At 37.8% G+C, this 19,718-nt stretch overlaps 1 protein-coding gene across 1 annotated transcript; it reads right to left on the bottom strand.

Annotated features, from left to right (window-relative positions):
- Positions 1–1,339: 1,339 nt before the first annotated feature.
- On the bottom strand, positions 1,340–17,351 carry moxd1 (monooxygenase, DBH-like 1). Its single transcript, XM_063002458.1, has 12 exons — positions 17,046–17,351; positions 13,840–13,986; positions 13,428–13,595; positions 12,962–13,045; positions 8,954–9,133; positions 8,111–8,213; positions 7,003–7,166; positions 5,776–5,967; positions 5,053–5,112; positions 4,064–4,206; positions 2,260–2,428; positions 1,340–1,498 (listed from the first exon to the last, which is right to left on the bottom strand). The coding sequence occupies exons 1-12, from the start codon at positions 17,349–17,351 to the stop codon at positions 1,340–1,342; spliced, it is 1,875 nt and encodes a 624-aa protein (XP_062858528.1).
- Positions 17,352–19,718: the final 2,367 nt, after the last annotated feature.

Below are 19,718 nucleotides of genomic sequence, written 5' to 3'. Positions count from 1 at the left end.
AGGTTATGTATATAAATCTTTATTTACATGTACATTGCTTACAGTCAGAAGTTTACATACACTTGTACAAGACATGGATGTCATGGCTGCCCTGGGATTCCAATCATTTCTGCAACTTAGGCCTGTTTGTTACTTAATTAAGATGCTTTTAATAGCCATGAACAAATCTCTGGCTCAGCTCTTGGACCACATTACTTGATAGAAAAGGCCAGATTGACCAGATGTGTTGGTTTTTGACACAGACTCAATTTTTCAGTACAAATTACCACTCTAATCACCTTTCAAATGTATCGAAATTACACAAACCAGGCTTTTTTGCCAACATCAATGACTTTGTTCATAGGTGCACTTTCAACTAAATGGGCAAATATTTCCAGAGATATCCTCCAATATGCTCCAATATCTAAAAGCCTGAAGAAAAAAAAGGGGGGGTATGTTGATATGTTGGCTTCCACAGAAGTCGCTCTGGATGACAGCGTCTTCTAAACGCCAAAAATGTAAATGTTCATGGTTAAGTGTTCACATACTTCTGCCCATATAGTGTCATTCTGGTCATGGTATCCAGATCTTTGTTTCATCTCATCAACCACTAAAAATGAGCCTCTTCTAAGATGGACATTCATGCATTGAAAGTGTTTCTGCCTTTGTCCTCTATTTAGTATCATATTCAGAGTTCAATTTGAGCTGCATACAGGGTATTAAATACAAAAAATGCACGTAAAAATACCTCATGTGGCACAGCAGTCTAATACAATGCTACACCATTAATGACACCTGTGGACAAGTCTCAGCGGTAGCACCAGCCTGGCCAGGAGCTTAGTAGACACAGTTGGCTTCAGTGGGCAATTCATTGCACAGATAATTCTGGAACATGAAGTTGCTTCTAGATTTGTTCTAACAATCTATAATGTACATTGTGAAATCTGTACAGAGCTTTCTGAACTGCTTGTAGCTCTAGTCATACTAGCCTTTATTATGAGGACACAGAGAAGCCATCAGTTGTAGTTAGTCATAATTACTAACAAGGTGCTGAAAGGCTTTACCACAAAGGTAAACAACTCTATGGAACTTTCTACACTTCCAGTTTAGTAAGTTGTATTTTCAACAACACATCTGCCATGACATTCATTTACCCTACAAGTTTATAGTAAGTATATACTTCAGAGTTACTTGTTTTACTGTGTTTTATGTTCACTTTGGTGCCACCGTGGCCAGCTCTATTCATCTCATCTGGCCTTTTTATCAGTCCAACAACATTCTTGTTTCACTCCACTGTCCTATATTTCCCAACCTGGCAGATTTTTGTTGGTATGAAGTCCAGTCCAGACAAGACTGCCAGTCAGAGCTGGAAGTGAATCTGCAGTAATATAATAATGACTGTGATAAACAGCCCAGCCAGTGATCGATGATGCTGAGGGTTAGAGCTGTTTTTACACTCACTGATGGCAGCGGGTCGAACTGATTTTAGCTTCGGAGGAGATAAAATAGTGCCCTGGATCTGACGAGATAAAGAGACAAACATTAGCAAGATTAATGAGCATTGTGTGTGAACATTCCTAAAAATAATACATCTATAAGTAGACAAAAAGCAGCGACTTATTGGTTTATTTCAATAAACTGTGTAACTAGATAAATATACTGTAGAATATAAACAGATTATTTGTTGTTGGCCACACATTGAGGTGTGTGCAGAACATAGATACAAATCGTGTTGTTGCAAGACAGAGTGGCAAAAAATGATATTGCTGTTTGCTATAGCAAAGGGTAAGTTGTCGATGAAAAGCACCAAATTTAGTGTAGTCAATTATTCTTCCGCTGATGTGGACCCCGATCGTGTCCGAGGAGGGTATATTTGCCTTACACATGTTCCCTTCGACTCGTGTGGTCTACCAACCCCTTCTTATTCATCCATACTGTGGTGGAATTGTGCATGAGGCCAGTCTCTCACATGGAGAGTCACGCACCGATCTCCACTGGGAGTTTAGAATCCCAGCGCTGGTGTCTCAAATGTACATGTTTAACGAAATGTTCACTGTGTGTATAAAATTTTAGATTGATAAGGACTCAAGTTAGCTTCACATTTCATACTTGGTGACTAGGAACTGATTGCAAACAAGACAGGAATTAATGTGATTTTTTGATGTATATAATCACAGTCGCATTACTATTAAATAATATTAAATAGTATAGTTTTACTCTTATTCAATTTAAAACAACTGGGTTTTAAATTCTTACCCACAACTATTATTTTTCACTTACCGACCACTCATCATTACCCATCTTGGAGCAGCGTACATTCATAGGGAGCTTAAGAACAACTTTATTAAAGGCCTTTCCTCTCTTCTTTGTCCAGCGAAACTTGTCCATGGCATCAGTGAAGGACAAGTTGCTGTATCTCTTTGGACTTTTAATCACAAAAGGCCATGTCCTGCACAGAGGAAAGATATTGATAGCATTGTTGATTTGTAAACTTGCTTGACTGACTGATATAGTATACAAAATAATGGTGGTTCTTCTACTATTTCGTATACTGTATCTGCATAAAGTGACAAAGTTGTGAGCAATTATAAGTTAATGACCTTGTTTAGGGGCCCAACAGTGACAAATTGGTGGTGAAGTTTAACCCAGCAACCTTCTGATCACTATAGTTTTTTACCAGAACTTGTTTTTTAATATCAAAACCAGCAATGACCATTTAAAACCAGCAGTAATCAATACTGGGAGACAGAAAATAGCTTAGTCCAGCATATAATTCTGGTACTTTAGCACCACCTAGGGGTAGACCAGTCAATAAATACCAGTATAATTGTATATGTGTTTATATCCATATATACATATCTATATTTATGCCTATATCGTATAACTTGCTTGATATAAGCATGATAATCTTTCCTGCACAAAGCAGCTTGGTTTGGGGCAGAACGGGGAGCTGTAAACACACAGCACCAGCAGGGCCGGTCAGATGGTTTCTATTTCAAAGCCCCCTGCCATTTAAACACACACACACACACACACACACACACTCCATCCAACACACACATGCTTTCTTGCATGCAAACAAACACACATGCAAAGGCATCATAAAACAAAAATGCACGCCTGCTAGTTTTAGTTTGCTTTTTTTTCCTAAACTTTACTGGTAATTTCATTCTTCTGCTTCAACTTTATTTTGTGGGTCATTGTTCTGATTAGACAGCTAAACCAGCTTTCTGAATAATGTACAGTTTAGATACATGTATAAGGGACATGTATCCCATGAGGGTCAATTTTATTTCTTTCTGTAAATAATCAATTGGAAAAAAAATCCAAGCGTCCTTTTTAGCATATGACACTCTAATACAGTCTGTCAAGTTTGAGTCTTTTTCACATTCACCTCTGAAAATCTATAAAAGACTCATGAGGGAACACAAAGTTGTATTTTTTACATAAATTTGGGTTCCAACCATTCAGTAATACAACCCCAATTTCCAGAAAATTTGGGAGATTTTGTAAAACACTTCCAAGTTCCAACTTTAAAAATAAAATCCCATGACATACAGTACATGTCCCATAAATGTATTTAAACCTTTGCCTTTAACTGTAATTATTGGTTATCTTTTCATAGTAAACATGGTAATAGCTTTTAACAGTAATATTAGGACACATCAACTGTATTACATTTAAATGATAAATAATAGATATATTTTAATGATTCCCTTCCTAGTTTGCTGGGCTATTAAGTGTCTAAATATACTAGGTCACATGTATGGAATGGATTGTGAGGATTCAGCTTTGTGGTTTCAGCACTCGCATGCTTTTTTGCTTTTATCAGCACCAGACCCGAGTAAATCTTACAAGTGGAGGCCTTATGTGTCCTTCAGTCACAAAAAATTTTTGTCTAGTCTTTCCAGGCCAACTAAACATTCATGTGCCACACAATAACAGATAAGCAGTTGGAAGCATGTAAACTTGTTAAGTGTGGCTGAAACTCAATAATAAGGAGAATTGTTCACATACGACAAATTAAAACTAATATACCAGGTTTCTAGTATATTATAGAATAACTAAAAGTGCTAAAACTTACGTCAAAGGCTTCTGGATTTGTTTGACTCCAATAAACTTGAGCTGACCTTGGATTTCTGGAAGGCTCTCACACCTGGCCAGGTTGACTCGAGGATAATATAGTAGGTACGATAAACACATTTCATCCCTTGTGCTTAAACCACCCTGTAGCAGAAACACATTATTATTGCAGCACACTGAATACATGATCAAGAGGTTTGGTTAGGTGAGCTGTCAAAATCTTCAATCAAAAAAGTCGACTCTCCTTCATCACAAAGTCTTAAGTTTCGTCTGTGCAAGACCTTGCCTGGGTGCTCAACAGACAGAATTGGCCGAGTCTGTGGGAAGAAAGGCTAGATGGGGTATAACCTCCTTGCTGCTGCAACAGTGACTCCTATTAAATGGTCCAGACCTCAACATGAGAGGTGGGAGTATACAGAAAGAGTGGTCCTTTTATACTGGCTGTTTTAGAGATGTGGCCCTTCTGCTCTTCTCGGCCAGTGTAGGTGTCGAGCAATTGAGGTCATCAGAATGCACAGGGAAAATTAAGCATCAGGAATTGAATGATCCAAAAAGAGGCAAAATACTGAAAAAAGGTCAATACACTGATGACTCCTAGTAAACTTAATAACTGGTAATAGAGTGGGTTTTATACAAATTTGAAGAGTGGTAGCTTAGTGGACAGGTGTACTGGACAAGTGACTGGAAGGTTTCTAATTTATGCCCCATCACTGCCAAGTTGTAACTGCTGAGTTTGCATTGTAATCTGTATCCAATGCAATTGTATTAAATATTATCCTGTGGGGCTCATCCCTTTACCTAATAGTTTGTAATTATAGGAGCGAATTGAGAAATCACAAACAAATTAAGTTAATTGTACAGGTTTGCTTTTTAGAATGGCTGTTTAAAAAAAGAAAACATAATGATAAAAAAAAAAGAATAAAGGAAAAAGGAGATGACAATGACAATATAGACAATGTTAAAAATCCAATACAAGTCTAAGCATCTTACCCACGTCATGTTCTGCCGGCCTTTGGTATTATATATGCATTCAGTGATTAATGAGTCCCCCTGGATGCAGAAAAACAAAGGATGTATAATAAACCACACAAAATACTGTCTTTAAAGGATAACAATACACTCTGTGGTCAAAAAGTATGTGGACATCCCTACTAATTATTAAATGCAGGGGTTTCAGTCATACTCATTGCTAACAGGTGTATAAGCATGAACTCCTGTTTTAGCATGACTGTGCATCTGTGTTCATAAAGACCTGGTTTAATTAGTTTGGTGTGGAGAAACATGGCTCTACACACTGGACACCTATGGGATGAACTGGACAGTGGATTGCAAGCCAGGCCCTACAAATGCTGTTTTGACTGAATGGGCACACGTTTACACTGACATACTCCAAAAGTCTTGTGGAAAGCTTTCCCAGAACTCCATCATCATGTCCATTGTTTTGGAACGGGAGGTCCAAAAATCCCACGATCATACATTTGGTAATGTGGCTTATGAGTGTTTGCAAACTGTTAACCTTAATTATGGATTGAAGGTGTGTTAGAAATAATGTACTACTACCCCCAGACTTCCCCCTATCCTCCATTCCACATTTTTGGGGTAATAGTGGGTCCTGTTGCTGGACCCAGGTCAGTTGCCTGCAGTAATTGCACACATTACTGCACACACACATGCAACAGATTAATAGGTTTGAACGTAAAACAGTATACAAACAGGCAGAAGCAGGCGCTCTTGGTTCAATGGCTGAAACTCCTGGAAGTTAAAGTCAAAGTTGTCATCTGAGGAAAGAGGAGGCAGCTCAACCTGCTCACGGAAATGTCTGGTCCTGATGGCCCTGCCAGCCAAGTGGGCATGGAGAAGAACTGCAAATATCCACACACCACTGGGCATTTCACTGCTCAGAGACTGAAATGTAAACAGACAGAAAGGTTACAAAGCAACGTGATTTAACTGTAATACCCAGCATGATCTGAAAAAAATTAAGCTGTCCTGGGGAGTCTAATCCTGAAAATCAAAAAATCTAAACCGTCATCTGAGTAACTGGCTTTTAATTACCTTATAGGTTCATTGTAAAAATATGACAAAATCTACCATGAAGCTTTGTGTTTAATACTTGGCAGATGTCAAGTTAAAGATTACTAACAAATACAGGTACATAATCTCAACCACAACATTAGCTTATACAGGGAAGATGCTTGATAAGATAGTTATTTGGTTTTAGTTTGGTCTCTCAGCATTAAAAACTAGTGTTGGACTAGTGGTTGTTCACCTGACCAGTTAGAATCAGCCTGACCAGCATCCAACACCCTCTAAATACAATCCAGACTAGCTTGACCAGTGGAAAGCATTCTGACCATTTACCAGATAAAACCTGCCTCTCTTTACCAGCTTAAAAGAATAAATAGCAAAAAATGTGACTTCACAGACACATTATTGTAGAAAACCTCTTCCTGGGTTGACATTTCAACTGTCAAAACAGCACTATAGTGACAGAGGGGCAAATCTCTGAATGTTCTTGGGTGGCCCTGACAAATCCCAGACTTTAACCCCATCAATCATTTGTCAAGATACCTGAAGATGGCAGTTTATATACACTCACCATCCACTTTCATGGAGATAAATAGGGAATGGGACAAACCATCTAGATACAGGTTTGTAACGCCTGTAGAGATGTATTCATGAAGATTTTCAGCTGTAATTGTAGCCAATGGAACTATTTTCACTTCATCATTTTGGGTGATTAATGGTAAAAATGGCAATTATATTCATTTAAAATCAAATTTTTATGATGAAAAGTGTCCTTAATGGGATGACTGTCAGGTTTAGGTGATACCCAGTGACTCCCACTAGAATGCTTCTCCACTCCCATTAAATATAAACAAATCAAAATAAAAAGCTCCACTGTGCGAGAGGAATCTATAGGGAGATTTGGGTTGCTACCTCCTGCAGACACTCCTGTGTACAGTGACCTTCAGTGATGTAGTCCTGCATGCCAGGAGGCAGCATGTGGTATAGGCTGACCCACACGCCCGTCTCCATCACCCCCGCATCATAGTCTCTCAGCTTGGGTGTGTAGAACAGACGCAGGCCTGAACTGTCCACATCTGGGAATGAGAACAAGACTGAAAATTAGCTGCACTTGAAGAAGCAACACCTGTGTTCATTATTGGTAAAGATGAGTAAAAACCTCAATGAAAGAATGAGTTTGTATTTAACCATCCTGATCTGACACTAAAACATCTTAAATTTAAGTAGTTTTATTCCCAAAATATTTTAAAATAAAAAAGACAGTGACTATTAAGCGCTGTGTACATTACAACTCCTGACCATGAGCTTGTTGGACATCTTGTTCCAAAATCATGGCCATTAATATGGATGTTAACCTCCTTTGCAGCTCCATTTGCCTCCACTATTCTGCAAAGGTCATCTTTAAGTGTGTCTTTTAGAATTTGCACCCATTCAATAAAAAGCTAAACTAAAGAGCATTAGTGAGGTCAGGCTTTCAATTCATATCAAAGGTGTTCAGTAGGGTTGAAGTCAGAAATCCATGCAGGCCACTGGAGTTCCTCCATGTTAAACTCCTGAGCTCATATTTACTGAGGTTTACAGCAATAGCTGTCTGGAAAAGAATGCAAGTGTATTTTTGTCCTCATACAGTTGGGAAGATAGATCAAGAGGCAAATATTTCTCCAAGTATCATGGTTGGTGATTTGCAGAACATAGTAAAAAATGAAGTCACCAGGTTTCTATAATGTATCTACAATTCAATGCATCTCCATACCAACAAACTATTTAAAGACAAAGTACAGTACTAACCATGAACTTAATCCTCACATATAAGTGGTAAAGGATATGTTAGGGTTACTGCTCGTTTAGCTACATTTTGGTTCGACTTTCCAGCAGGACGGAGCTTTTACTATATCCATCCCAGCCCATTGACCTAAACCATATTAAAACCTGTGGGGTCGGCTGAGGAGAATTCACAAGAGAAGACCTAAGAGCCTGAAGGACCTGGAGTAACCCCATAGTCATAGTGTGACAGAAATACCTTTTTGTAAAGCTGGGTTGTCATAGTGCACCTCCATTAACACATAGACCGGATCTTCAGCTGTTCCTATCGACATTCCTACATGTGGAGGATAGGTAAATCCCTGTAACAGAAAATATCCTCCACAGATAAATCCTGTACTCCAAATACTTTATACGTTAATGACTAACATCTGACATTTATTTAATCATTACAATAAATTATGTATAATTTGTCATGTGTCATCATGTGTTATTGTAGCATCAAATTATCAAATTATGCTTCTCCATCCATTAAATTTTTTAAGTTTATCAGGTTTAACCTTTGATGGTACACGTGACATAATCATAGGACGGCTATTCAGAGACAAAGATTTATTCATATCCACTTGTGGACCGGTGGCAATGCCGAGTTTTGAACCGAGGAGTTCTCTAGAATCTCTGTGCTGGTGTGCTAGTGGAATATCCCGCTGCACCACCTGGTCGCCTATATCCACTTATTATGCAGACCTTTGTATTTTCAAACATTCTCTCATCAAACATGATGTTGGCTTCTATAATAATGCTACACAATTAAACTAATCAGTTCTGATATATTAATATGTCAGTTTCATCAAATTTAAACTAATAAAACACAGATAAATAGCAAAAATTTTCTTCTAAATTTTAATAAATCATAACAATATACAAGATTAAAAAAGCTGTCTATCTCTAGATCTGTTTGGCCAAACGTTTAACTAAAAAAGCTATCTTACTGATCTCCGAAAGCAGTATAGCCCATTTAAAACAATTTGCTCAGTTATTCTGACTGTTTATCTCCATCAGCTAGTAAAAGATCATTAAACCTGAGCGTGCTGCTTCTCACCTCTCCACCGATGGCCCAGGCGAAGATGACAGTTTCACAGTTGAAGAAGGACTCCGGCATGTTAGGATGGTAACACTCGTGGCCGATCGACAGATCACTCTCGTTCAGGGAGCTGTCACACTGGTACAGCAAGATGTGGTGCACCAGATTTTCATGGCCTTTCTGGATCACCGGTTCAATCTGCAACCAGGTTGTGAAGGTCAGTGCAACTTCTAACAGATCATTTTCATGTTTCAACTGCTGCACCATTACGTATCATTTTCAGGCTTGTTTCCTCAAAAATAGTGTTTATAAAATGCAACATAAAGCCTTTTCTGACCATGACCTTGTTGGACATCTCATTCCAAAATAATGGGCAATTATTTGTGTGTTCCTATCTGACATCCTCCAGACCATACTAGTCAAACTATATCTTTATGAACCACACTTTGCTTGTTTTGCACACAGGGGCACAGTCACACTGGAACAATTAGGGTCTTTTCCAAACTGTTGCCCCAAATTAGAAGCAAAATGGCTAAAACACTTGAACTCAATAGCTAGCTGAGGTGTCAGCATATCTTTGATCGTATATTGCATTTACAGTATAACAAGGTGTGGTGTAGACTACACATTTTCACAGGACCAGATGTGTAAGCAGTAGTTGGACCTCCAAGCTCTGGTCTGAAATAAGGAATGATGTATTCGGGTCTGCATTTCCTCCTCACAGTGGGGCTTTCTTTTCTTCTGGAGGAAGAACTCTAAATATAGCCATTCCCAGCTGCTCGATCTGTGAGCCTCTTCGTATGGAGCAGTGGCCAAATAAATAATCAAACCATTCTTTCTTTCTCTCATCTTATTTACAGATGAGGAACCATTCGGGTTTTGTGGATTTAAGAAAAAAACAGATTAGAAAAACTGGAATCTGATATGAAAAAAACCTCACATCAAAGCAGTGCTCGTGTTTATCTAAAGCTTTCTTCCAGTATTTAATGTCATATTTACTTATGTATTGAATATATGCAAATACAGATGCTTTTTATGTCTAAGCCTTGAATTTGGGTTTTACTAGGATATGGCTGTGCTCCAATTCACATTGTTCTGTATAATTAGATTGCATTATGTGCTTCACGACACGGTCACTTATCAAAATGCACTGATGTGCTAGGGCTGCATTCGCATTCTATATGAATGCACTCAAAAACATTCTATATGACATTCATTAAATACACACTAATGCCATTGATTTCATTGAAAATCTCGCATCACCCAATTGAAGCCAGATATTCAGTCATTCAGCTCACAGATGTTTTTGTTTGTTTGTTTATTAGGATTTTAATGTCGTGTTTTACACTTTGGTTACATTCATGACATTTAAGGTTATATTGAACACAGTCATGCACAATTTAGTGTCTCCAATTCACCTCACTTGCATGGCTTTGGACTGGGAGGAAACCGGAGCTCCCGGAGAAAACCCAAGCGGACACGGGGAGAACATGCAAACTCCACACAGAAAGGACCCGGACCCGGCATGTTGTTTTTTTTAATACTTTCACAGCATTAAGAACAAAAAACCCAACCCAAGCTATTAAAAACATAGACAGGTAGTGTCATTTCAAGATCTGCTAAACCCAGATATATTAATTCATATTTAAGTTTAAGACGCCTGCTACTAAGCATGTGTATAACAGCTCTGCAATGGAGGCCCAGTCCATAAAGCTAAAGTTCCAGGCAGTTTAGAACCTACCTGCCTATGTGCTCAGTACCTAGTACAGATGGTTTATATTGTTCCAATTTAGATTTAAATGCACTTCATTGACTTCTGCTGGTTGTAAATCTATCATGCTGGACAAGGAAGACCACAGACAGAGTTTCAGCATGTTTCAAGGGTCATCCTCTATTCTCTGTATATTTTGCTGCTCAGCCTGACCTCTCAGACAAACCAAAGGAGTTGCTGTGGCAGCGGCAAGGAGATGATTCCCCATCCAGCCTGCCTTCCTCAGACACAGCCAACTGTTTCTGTTGACTGCAAAATCTCAAACCTGAGAAAGAAACTGCTGCATAAGCAATGTTTCCTCATTTTAAAATAAAAGCATTAAAATAAATAAAAGTTTTCTTTATTAGACCTTCCATATAAAATTCTAATGTGGACAGAGACAAGAGAGTCAGACATTTTTATCCAAGCGTGTACAAAGCAGTGTGATCTGAATATAGACAGTGAAGCACTGTGGCTGGGATTTTCCACTTCCATCACACTGACCCTCTTACATCTGTGTGGTGGACCACAAATGGCCGGAAAAGACAGACGCACTCATTCACAGCCTCATGTAGTACTTTTCTTGGAGTAAACAGGCTTCTGAGTTCAGAAGTCCCATCGGGACTGATTCTCTGAGTTCAGACTGAAACCATCCATTTGAACATTTTTAGAGTAGGAGTTCATTATAACAAGCAATTTTTTCAACATGTTTTATATGTTCTACTACAGTGTTTATATATTTAGGTTTTTTAATTATTAATTAACACAATGGAATAAAAGCGACTTGGAAACTATAAAAAATAAGGATTTCATTCATGATCTGTTTTTTTGTATTCTTTTTTATTGAAATTAAAGGAACCAAATTCTTGTGTTTAAACCCAAAATGTTGAATCCATTTCCATCAATGTAATGTTTTTTTGCATCTAACTTAACAGTCTCGTTTTTATATACACTAAAAATAAAAAGTATGTGGATACCCTTCATAATGTTTGCATTCAGGTGTTTCAGCTACTCAGCCCATTGCTAATTGGTGTATAAAATCAATTATAAAAACAAATAATTCGCTTCCAAGTTTTCACAGTGCCCCTGTTCATAAAGTCAGCTTGACGAATTTGGTGTACAGAAACTCCAGTGGTCCAAGTCCTGACTAGAGGCTGTTATAAGGGGGACTCCATAATAAGGTCAATGGTTTTAGAAAGGGATGTCCAACAAGTTCATGGTCAGGTGATCCAAGCGTTACATGTATGAGAGGGAGGAACTCTGTTCACGTGCACAGATCCCTGACCTCAACACTAAAAACTGTTGTTTTGAGCCTATATGAAGACCAACATGCATAGAGCACTGAGGTACCAGGTAAATAGGAAAGAGCAAATGATTTATATGTATAAGTGACAAAATCAAACAAGTATGAAAGACAGCAGTGTTTCTCAGTCTCAGTCACTGGGCTTGGTCAGTGGGTAGACTGGATAAAGCTTAAGCTTTTAACTACTAAATAGGTTTTAGTACTGTCATCTAATAATTACTTGTTGTACTTTACTATATGACCATGCAAAAATTGTGTTATTTATTAATAATACATATCTGCATTCATGATGTACGGCACAAACACTCAATTCTCTTCAAATGTCCTCAAGTTAAATGTAATACTAGGTTATGGTCATAATCATGCACCTAAACCTTTACAAGGTTTATTCAAAACATTTGAAGTTGTTTTAAAGATATTTTTCTTAATAAATACTGTGTGCAATGTTAATAACATATATAAAGATTAAATTTTTCATCATTTTGGGCACAAAGAAGAAATGCTAAAGACACTCATTACGCTTCAAAACGCATGCTTATAGATCTGTGCTTTTAATTACAGGTTTACAGGAGTGGTATATAATTTTAGGGCCATGACAGCTAAAAATAGTAGTTTTGAAGGTTATAATTAGCAGGTGAGTTTCAGAGGAGAGAAAAAAGGGTGCAAAGAAGAAAAGAGAACAAATCAACCTGGAAAACACCAAGACCTGCCAAGTCTCCTCCACCAATCAGCATAAAACCAACATTAAATCATTAGAACTTTGGAAATGTTCAGTGGTGTTTCTTGTTTTTTCCCCACTTATATTCTGACAAATGCAATTAGCTGGATATTCTCTGTTACATCTCAGATATAATAATTATTTTTTGCTTTAAACTTCACATAGTTAGCTTTATTAATGGAATGCAAACAATTCCATATTATTCTGTATTGTGTGTATAAAAACCATTTTGGATTATAAAATCACAGCACTTACTCTAACGACATGATGCTTCTGATGTACATCTGGGAATTTAAACATCTTACACCAGTAAGTTGTGTCCTTATGAGGCACTGGGACCTGTCTTAGAAGAAAAATAGATATCTTAAAATTAAGCACACACACTGTACATAATAAAAAAATGTTTTCTTTTTCTGACACACACACACACAAATTATAAAAATAAATGAAAAATAAATAAATGTGATTTAACCCTTAAAAAGTTACACAAATATTAACAAATTAAAAAGGAAAAAAAATAAAAAGGAAAAAAGTTACATTTTAAATCGAACAACAATACAACCTGTGCACATACACAAACCATGACAAGATAAAACTACAGTTTAACAAATGTATTTAATACATAAAATATAATCAAAGACAAATGTTTTCACAATACTGAAAAACAATACTGAGATGGTTAGATTTCAAAAAAATTAACCCAAATATCAACCTTACTCACGTTAACATTCTGCAGGACGAAACTAGCTGTTTTAGGAGGAATGCTTGTACTGGTTCCAGGATTAAGAAGACGTAAACTTTTTCTTCCTCTGTTGACTCCATGATACTTCGGCCCCGACGGCCCAACATCATCTTCATGATAAGCCCATATCACCCGCGTCGTACTGCCCTGAGGACAGGCACAGTATCAGAAATTTACAAAATATGTTTTCAATGATGTCATTTCTGACCAACAGTTTTTTTTATTCTTTTTATTGATTTTGTTGATGAATTACATACAGATTTAAATGCAAGTAGGCAGAGTGAGTATATAACAGAATATATGAGTATATTCGCAGTGCATTGGCTAGGCATTCACATCAGTGTGTTTGCATAGGGTATGCTTAAGCCTTAAGTCTGTGAGCCACACCCACCGTGATAGGCCTGTCATCAGAGTCACAGGTCTGCAGGTCCCGACTGAATGCCAGAACGGTGTGTGTTTGGTTCTCACTCGCATACAGCAACCGGTAGCTTTGAATCTGATCTTGATTGACTTTTCTGCTGCCGTCCACAAAATAGTCCTAGAGAACAAAAACATGAGAAAGAGTGTAAATAAAATGATCATGCATATGATCACACTTGATTTAATAACCTTTTTTAAAATAATTTATTTGAATATTGTTCCTCTTTTTCTCCCCAATCTAGTCATATCCAATTCCTGCTAGTTGCAACCTTTCCTGCTGCTCCAGCTCCCAATCCCTGATCAAGGAGGCTGCTGACTGTTATGCGCCCCGTCACTGACCACTACTTTTTTTTTCCTGTGAGGTGTTACTATATATTTATACACTATATGTTTTTAAAAACATTTCCCAGTGTACCTGGTCTTAATTTGCCTGTCACAATTTTTTTAAATGTGTTACAGGAATAAATTATGTGCAAAGAATAATTTTACAAAATTCAATAATAAATGTTTTTTTTTTTGGAATTGGGACTGTACTTTACTTGGCCTTATATAATAGATGGCAAAAGAATGGGTGAAATGAGCAAGAGGGGCATACGTTCCAATTTTTTAACATTCATTGATCCTTTTTTATACGCGGAAGCATGTACAGATGTTTCTATACCTGTTTTATTATATTTATAAGTCTCAAAAACACATTGAGCATTTATTTACCTACAGTTTAGATTTACCAGGTTAGTCCCATGGCATGTGATATTTAAGTCATGTCCAAACAAATACTGGGGTTATTGAGCAAAAATAGAAAGCACTTATGACCAAAAAAAAAAAAAAACTACTCCAGTGAAAGATCAAAGAATTGCCCTGTAGCAGTGGTTCACTAGATCAGAAACATCATTCAGTGTAGAAGGGCTGTAGATTATCCACAGAAACAACTCAACCTCAGGTGATACAAACCACTTCAAACCACTGAGGAATGAAGCAGCTGAGGTTCAGTGTGCTTTAAAGTTCTAAAGAACAAAAAAATTCCAATTAAATTAAATAATAACTGCAAATAGCAACCAGTATTAAAATAAATCATTTTTTTTTTTCATTTTTGGAAGGGTGTTTCTCTGAAATACAACTGTAATAATGACGATTGCTATTTAGTAACAAACTTTGATAAAGGCCTAATTGTTACGGTCAGATTATTGGGACGAAGCTCATGTGTAACCGTGGTTAAGTACTTACTGACAGTGGTCTGAGGAAGGACAAACCACAAAATACCATCAGGTAATTTAGCAGCCAAGATTGATTTATATCAAATGACATCGAATATGACATCAAAGCCTACCGTCTGGTAAGAACCAACAGAAAGGCTACAATAAAGTGGCTTTCAAATTGCACATAATTTTAATACTGGGTGGTCACTGTGTTTTGGCGAATTAGAAATAATAGAAATAACAGAATGCTGTTCTACTTCTATAAAATTATTATGCATGCTAAAAAATAAGTTCATCAAATTGCATTGGCTTTAACCTCTAAGTAATCGAAGCAGATCATAACCCGACAGACAACGGGCAAGTTAAATTACCCAATATATTAAAAGTGACGTCGTTATGATCACATGACTGTAAACTTCACTATTTGGAACAGTAGCCAGCCAGACAGGACAATGCCAGAAAATAAGCCCTGAATGACAACATCATCAAAGAGAATGTCTGGACTGACAGAAAATGTACAACACAGATGCCCAGGCACTCTTAACATTTATTGGCCATAGCTGCCTTGACATCAACCAAACCTGATTTTGTATTCCAAACTGCCAGAAGTAATTTGATACCCTGCTCTGAAATTCAATGGCAGTAAGATTTTCACCGTTCAAGCCAAATAAACCCAAAAGCTGTCCTTTAATAATTCCACACTTGAAGCTCTTAGTAGAATCCGTTTACTGCCAATGATGGTGTTTAATGATGTTGCATGATAGCAATGATTGTGTCCAACTAAACCCAATTTTAAAATGAGTGTCTGCATAATGTATCCATAGACAGACAAGACAGACAAAATATCTTTATCTGCAAGACTGCAAACATGCCAGTGATATAAATATTGTACCAGGGAAACATTGCTGTTCTGGTACCAGAACCCTGAAGTAATTCACAGTACAAACTGTTTAGAAGGCCACTGCACACACCAGATGTTTCATGTTATTCATATAGGAGCACATCTGGCAAGTAGTTCTGTACACATTTACTGGATATGACTACAAACACGAGCGAACTGCACACCGCTGGCACATTTCTCATCAACATCTCAGGCTGTAAACATGCACTTCCTTTAGCGGTGAGATCTGTTCCTGCAGTAGGGGAGACGAGGCATCGTTTTTCAAACATCGCCAACAAGGTTCAAGTGAACTTTGAACATGAAAGCCTGGAGATAGACCCACAGCTGGTGGGTTTTGATCCTTTTGCTTCAGGAAACACAAGGTTCAGTTCTGAATGTATTTACATAAACAATTTAATGGCCTTTTAATGCCAGTCATGGGATCTGTTATATTTTTATACCCATCATTCATCTCCATAAAGTTATTAGGAATTAGTTTATTAGTAAAGTGTGCGTAAAGATCATGTCTCTGAGGATAAAAAAAGAACAGAGAGGGCAACAAAAAAAAATACTATTCAGGTACATTTTTGTTTACATTTTACATTTACATTTTCAGTTTTATGTTTTATGTTGTAGAGAGAGATCCAGAGGTGTTTATTTTATGGTCAAAAATTTGTAGAACCTTACAGTGAGTTATTTTACATAAGTCTAAAATATATGCAAGTAGGACCACGGAACACATTAACAGGTTTCCCATACATCCTTTTGATAAAAAAAAACCTTGAAACTCAACGCCTTGAAGTTGAGTTTCAAGGTACCACTGTAGTTAATGTATAAAATAAAATGTAAGTAAAAAGATTAGGAAACAATAAAAAAAAATTCGAATAAAAAAATCTTACAAAAGAAATTACACTAAAGGTTTATTATAAGATACTATTTTTATCTATTTTTTCTCATTTTATATACATTAACTGGCTGCTCAGTTTATTAAAGAAAAGGTTTATAATTGGAAACTTCTTATTACTGTAAAATATAGTAAGACATATGAGATAAAATGTAATAAAAAAGTTTATGACAGTATAAGAAACAGTGAAAGCTCACTTGGAGATATGGTCTTCCCTCTGCAACACCTCCTATAATGATATCAGAAGAAGCCATGGCACCGGTGGGAGAAAATCCAAATCCAATATATCCTCTCGTTTCCACTTCTAAGTGAAAGGTGATGCTGCTTTGGTTAAAGCTCCATCTGAGCAGGTATTTTCTAAGCGGATCCAACACTGTGGAGTGATCATAAGCAGCAGAACTGTCATAACCAGCAGATTGATCATAACCAGCGGAGTCAGAGCGCACGAAGCTCAAAGTTGAGATGAAGATCAGCAGTGCACCCAACTGCTCTCTGATCCTCATGATGCTGATAAAATAGTTCCAACAACAGAGAGTAAAACAACAGAAGCATCCAGAACTTCACTCATATACAGCTGAGTTTGAAAACACGGGGAGTCTGACTGGAAGCGCTATTACGCGCTCAGACTGTATGGGACGCCAAAGGTTCCAAAACACATAGAAATTGTATTATTTATTCATTCTCTGTTTTACCACTGCTTAATACTGGGCAAAGACACACACCTGAATGGACTTTAGTATCTCTAAATAACCTGACTGCATGTCTTTGGACCGTGGAAGGAAACCGGAGCACCCAGAGGAAACCCACATGGACACAGAAAGAACATGCAAACTCCACACACAAAGGACCCAGATCACTGCACCTGGGAATCAAACCTACAGTGCTACACGACAGTGCTACCCACCGAGCCACCATGGCGCCCAAAATTATAGTAATGATAATATTAATCACTCACTCACTTTCTTAACTGCTTATCAAATTAGGGTCGCAGGGGGAGCCTATCCCAGCTTTTCAACGGGGCGCCAGTCGATCCATGGCAGACACACACATACACACACCCATTCACCTATAGGGCAATTCAGTGTCCCCAATTAACCTGACTGCATGTTTTTGGACCGTGGAAGGAAACCGGAGCACCCAAAGGAAACCCACACGGACACAGAATGAACATGCAAACTCCACACAGAAAAGGACTCAGATTGCTCCACCTGGAAATCGAACCTAGGACCTTTTTGCTGTGAGGCGATAGTGCTACCCACCGAGCCACCATGGCTAAAATTATAGTAATATTAATATTAATCATAATAATAATCATAATAATAAAACAACAGAACCAAAGCTGTGGTCCATTATAAGGACGTTTTAACCAGCCATTTCAATTTTCAACATTTTAAGAGGTATAATGTATGTTTATGTAATTATAACTGCTGGTTTTTGCTGCTATTTTGTAATTAAAATTTGGATATTTTTTGGACATTTTTTTTTCTTCATATAAGAGTAAAACTACAAATGGCTACTGTGGGTTTAAGCTGTGAAGTCCACAATCAAATATTGCAATGGAATGAAAATGGGGTTGGATTTAGAATCACTGAAAACAAACGTTGAAATAAACAGTAGTTGAATTTATAATATAGACAGTTGCCTTTCAGTAGCTGTAGACCACATTGGCTTTCCATATATTTGGGCTACCACAAGCTCTTCCCACTGATCAACTGTTGCAGCTTGTGTAAAAAAAAACCTTTGATGTGGGAAGCCATGCTGAAAATTCCCAGTGCTGAATTAACACTTACACAGAGTGTACGGCTTGACTTTAATACACCACCGTCTGTACAGACTTTTTCTGGGAATTATTCTGACCCTGTTATCACTCAGGTGCTTCATTTATTATTTTTTATTTAGATGGCTACATGGAGAACACTGCGTGCCAAAATTTGCAGGAACAAGTTCAGAAGCAAGTTGCGACAGCTCCTGTTTTCACATGAAATAAGCGCCCTAATTAAAGCTAAATACAAAGCATTAAGTCTACAGTGTAGCTGCTTTCACAAAGTTGAAAGCAAATCATTTTTTGTTTGATTTTATACAGCTTTAAGCAACTGAAGTGTCTGTTCTAAAGAATAAAGGGATGCCACATACTTTAGGCCATATAGTCTATTTCCTCGGCTGCTTCCGTTAGGGGTCGCCGGGGGATCGTGATCTGCATTATTGATTTGGCACAGCCCTCCCTATTTATTCGGGCTTGGGACCAGCACTACAATGCACTGGTTTGTGCATCCCAGCGGCTAGGTACCTATAGGACAATTCAGTGTCTCCGGTTAGCATGTCTGCATGTTTTTGGACTGTGGGAGGAAACCAGAGCTCCCAGAGCAAACCCACGCAGACACGGGGAGAACATGCAAACTCCGCACAGAAAGGACCTGGACCGCCCCACCTGGGGATCGAACCCAGGACCCTCTTGCTGTGGGGCAACAGTGCTACCCACTTAGCCACCGTGCCGCCCACTTTTGGCCATATAGTGAATGTGGTAAATGAATAAAACTTTTCTGGAAATGGTGTTTGTAAAACTATTATGAACAATCAAAACTTTTTTGATGTCCTACTGTGTTGCTAATAAAGCTCTATGAACATCTAATTTGGGCAGAATGTGTTTATTGTGGTAGGTGCTCAGGTGCAGCAGCAGCCTATTACACTAACCCACCACCGGTGAGATTTGAACCTGACTATTCATCCAGCCAGAGTCTACACAAACCAGCCTAAGAGGTAACTGGTAGGTGTCAACAGAAAGCCAAACAGCTAGGGGTTAAGGGTCTTGCACAGCAGCATTAAACAATAATTAGAACCCTCCTATTGAAAGGACCAATTAACATTTGCTG

This window comes from Trichomycterus rosablanca, chromosome 9 (genome assembly GCF_030014385.1).
Source record: "Trichomycterus rosablanca isolate fTriRos1 chromosome 9, fTriRos1.hap1, whole genome shotgun sequence".
NCBI lineage: Eukaryota > Metazoa > Chordata > Actinopteri > Siluriformes > Trichomycteridae > Trichomycterus > Trichomycterus rosablanca.
The sequence above is the reverse complement of the archived record's forward strand: the minus strand, read 5'-3'. Positions and strand labels throughout refer to the sequence as shown.

Bases quoted from the DNA above. Each gene is read 5' to 3' on its own strand.
- moxd1 (XM_063002458.1), bottom strand. From the start codon at position 17,351: ATGAGGATCAGAGAGCAGTTGGGTGCACTGCTGATCTTCATCTCAACT. The intron at 13,596-13,839 runs GTGGGTGTGGCT...GCCTGTCCTCAG, and splicing joins CTGATGACAGGCCTATCACG to GGCAGTACGACGCGGGTGAT. The intron at 2,429-4,063 runs GTAAGTTTTAGC...TCCTCTGTGCAG, and splicing joins CAAATCCAGAAGCCTTTGAC to GACATGGCCTTTTGTGATTA.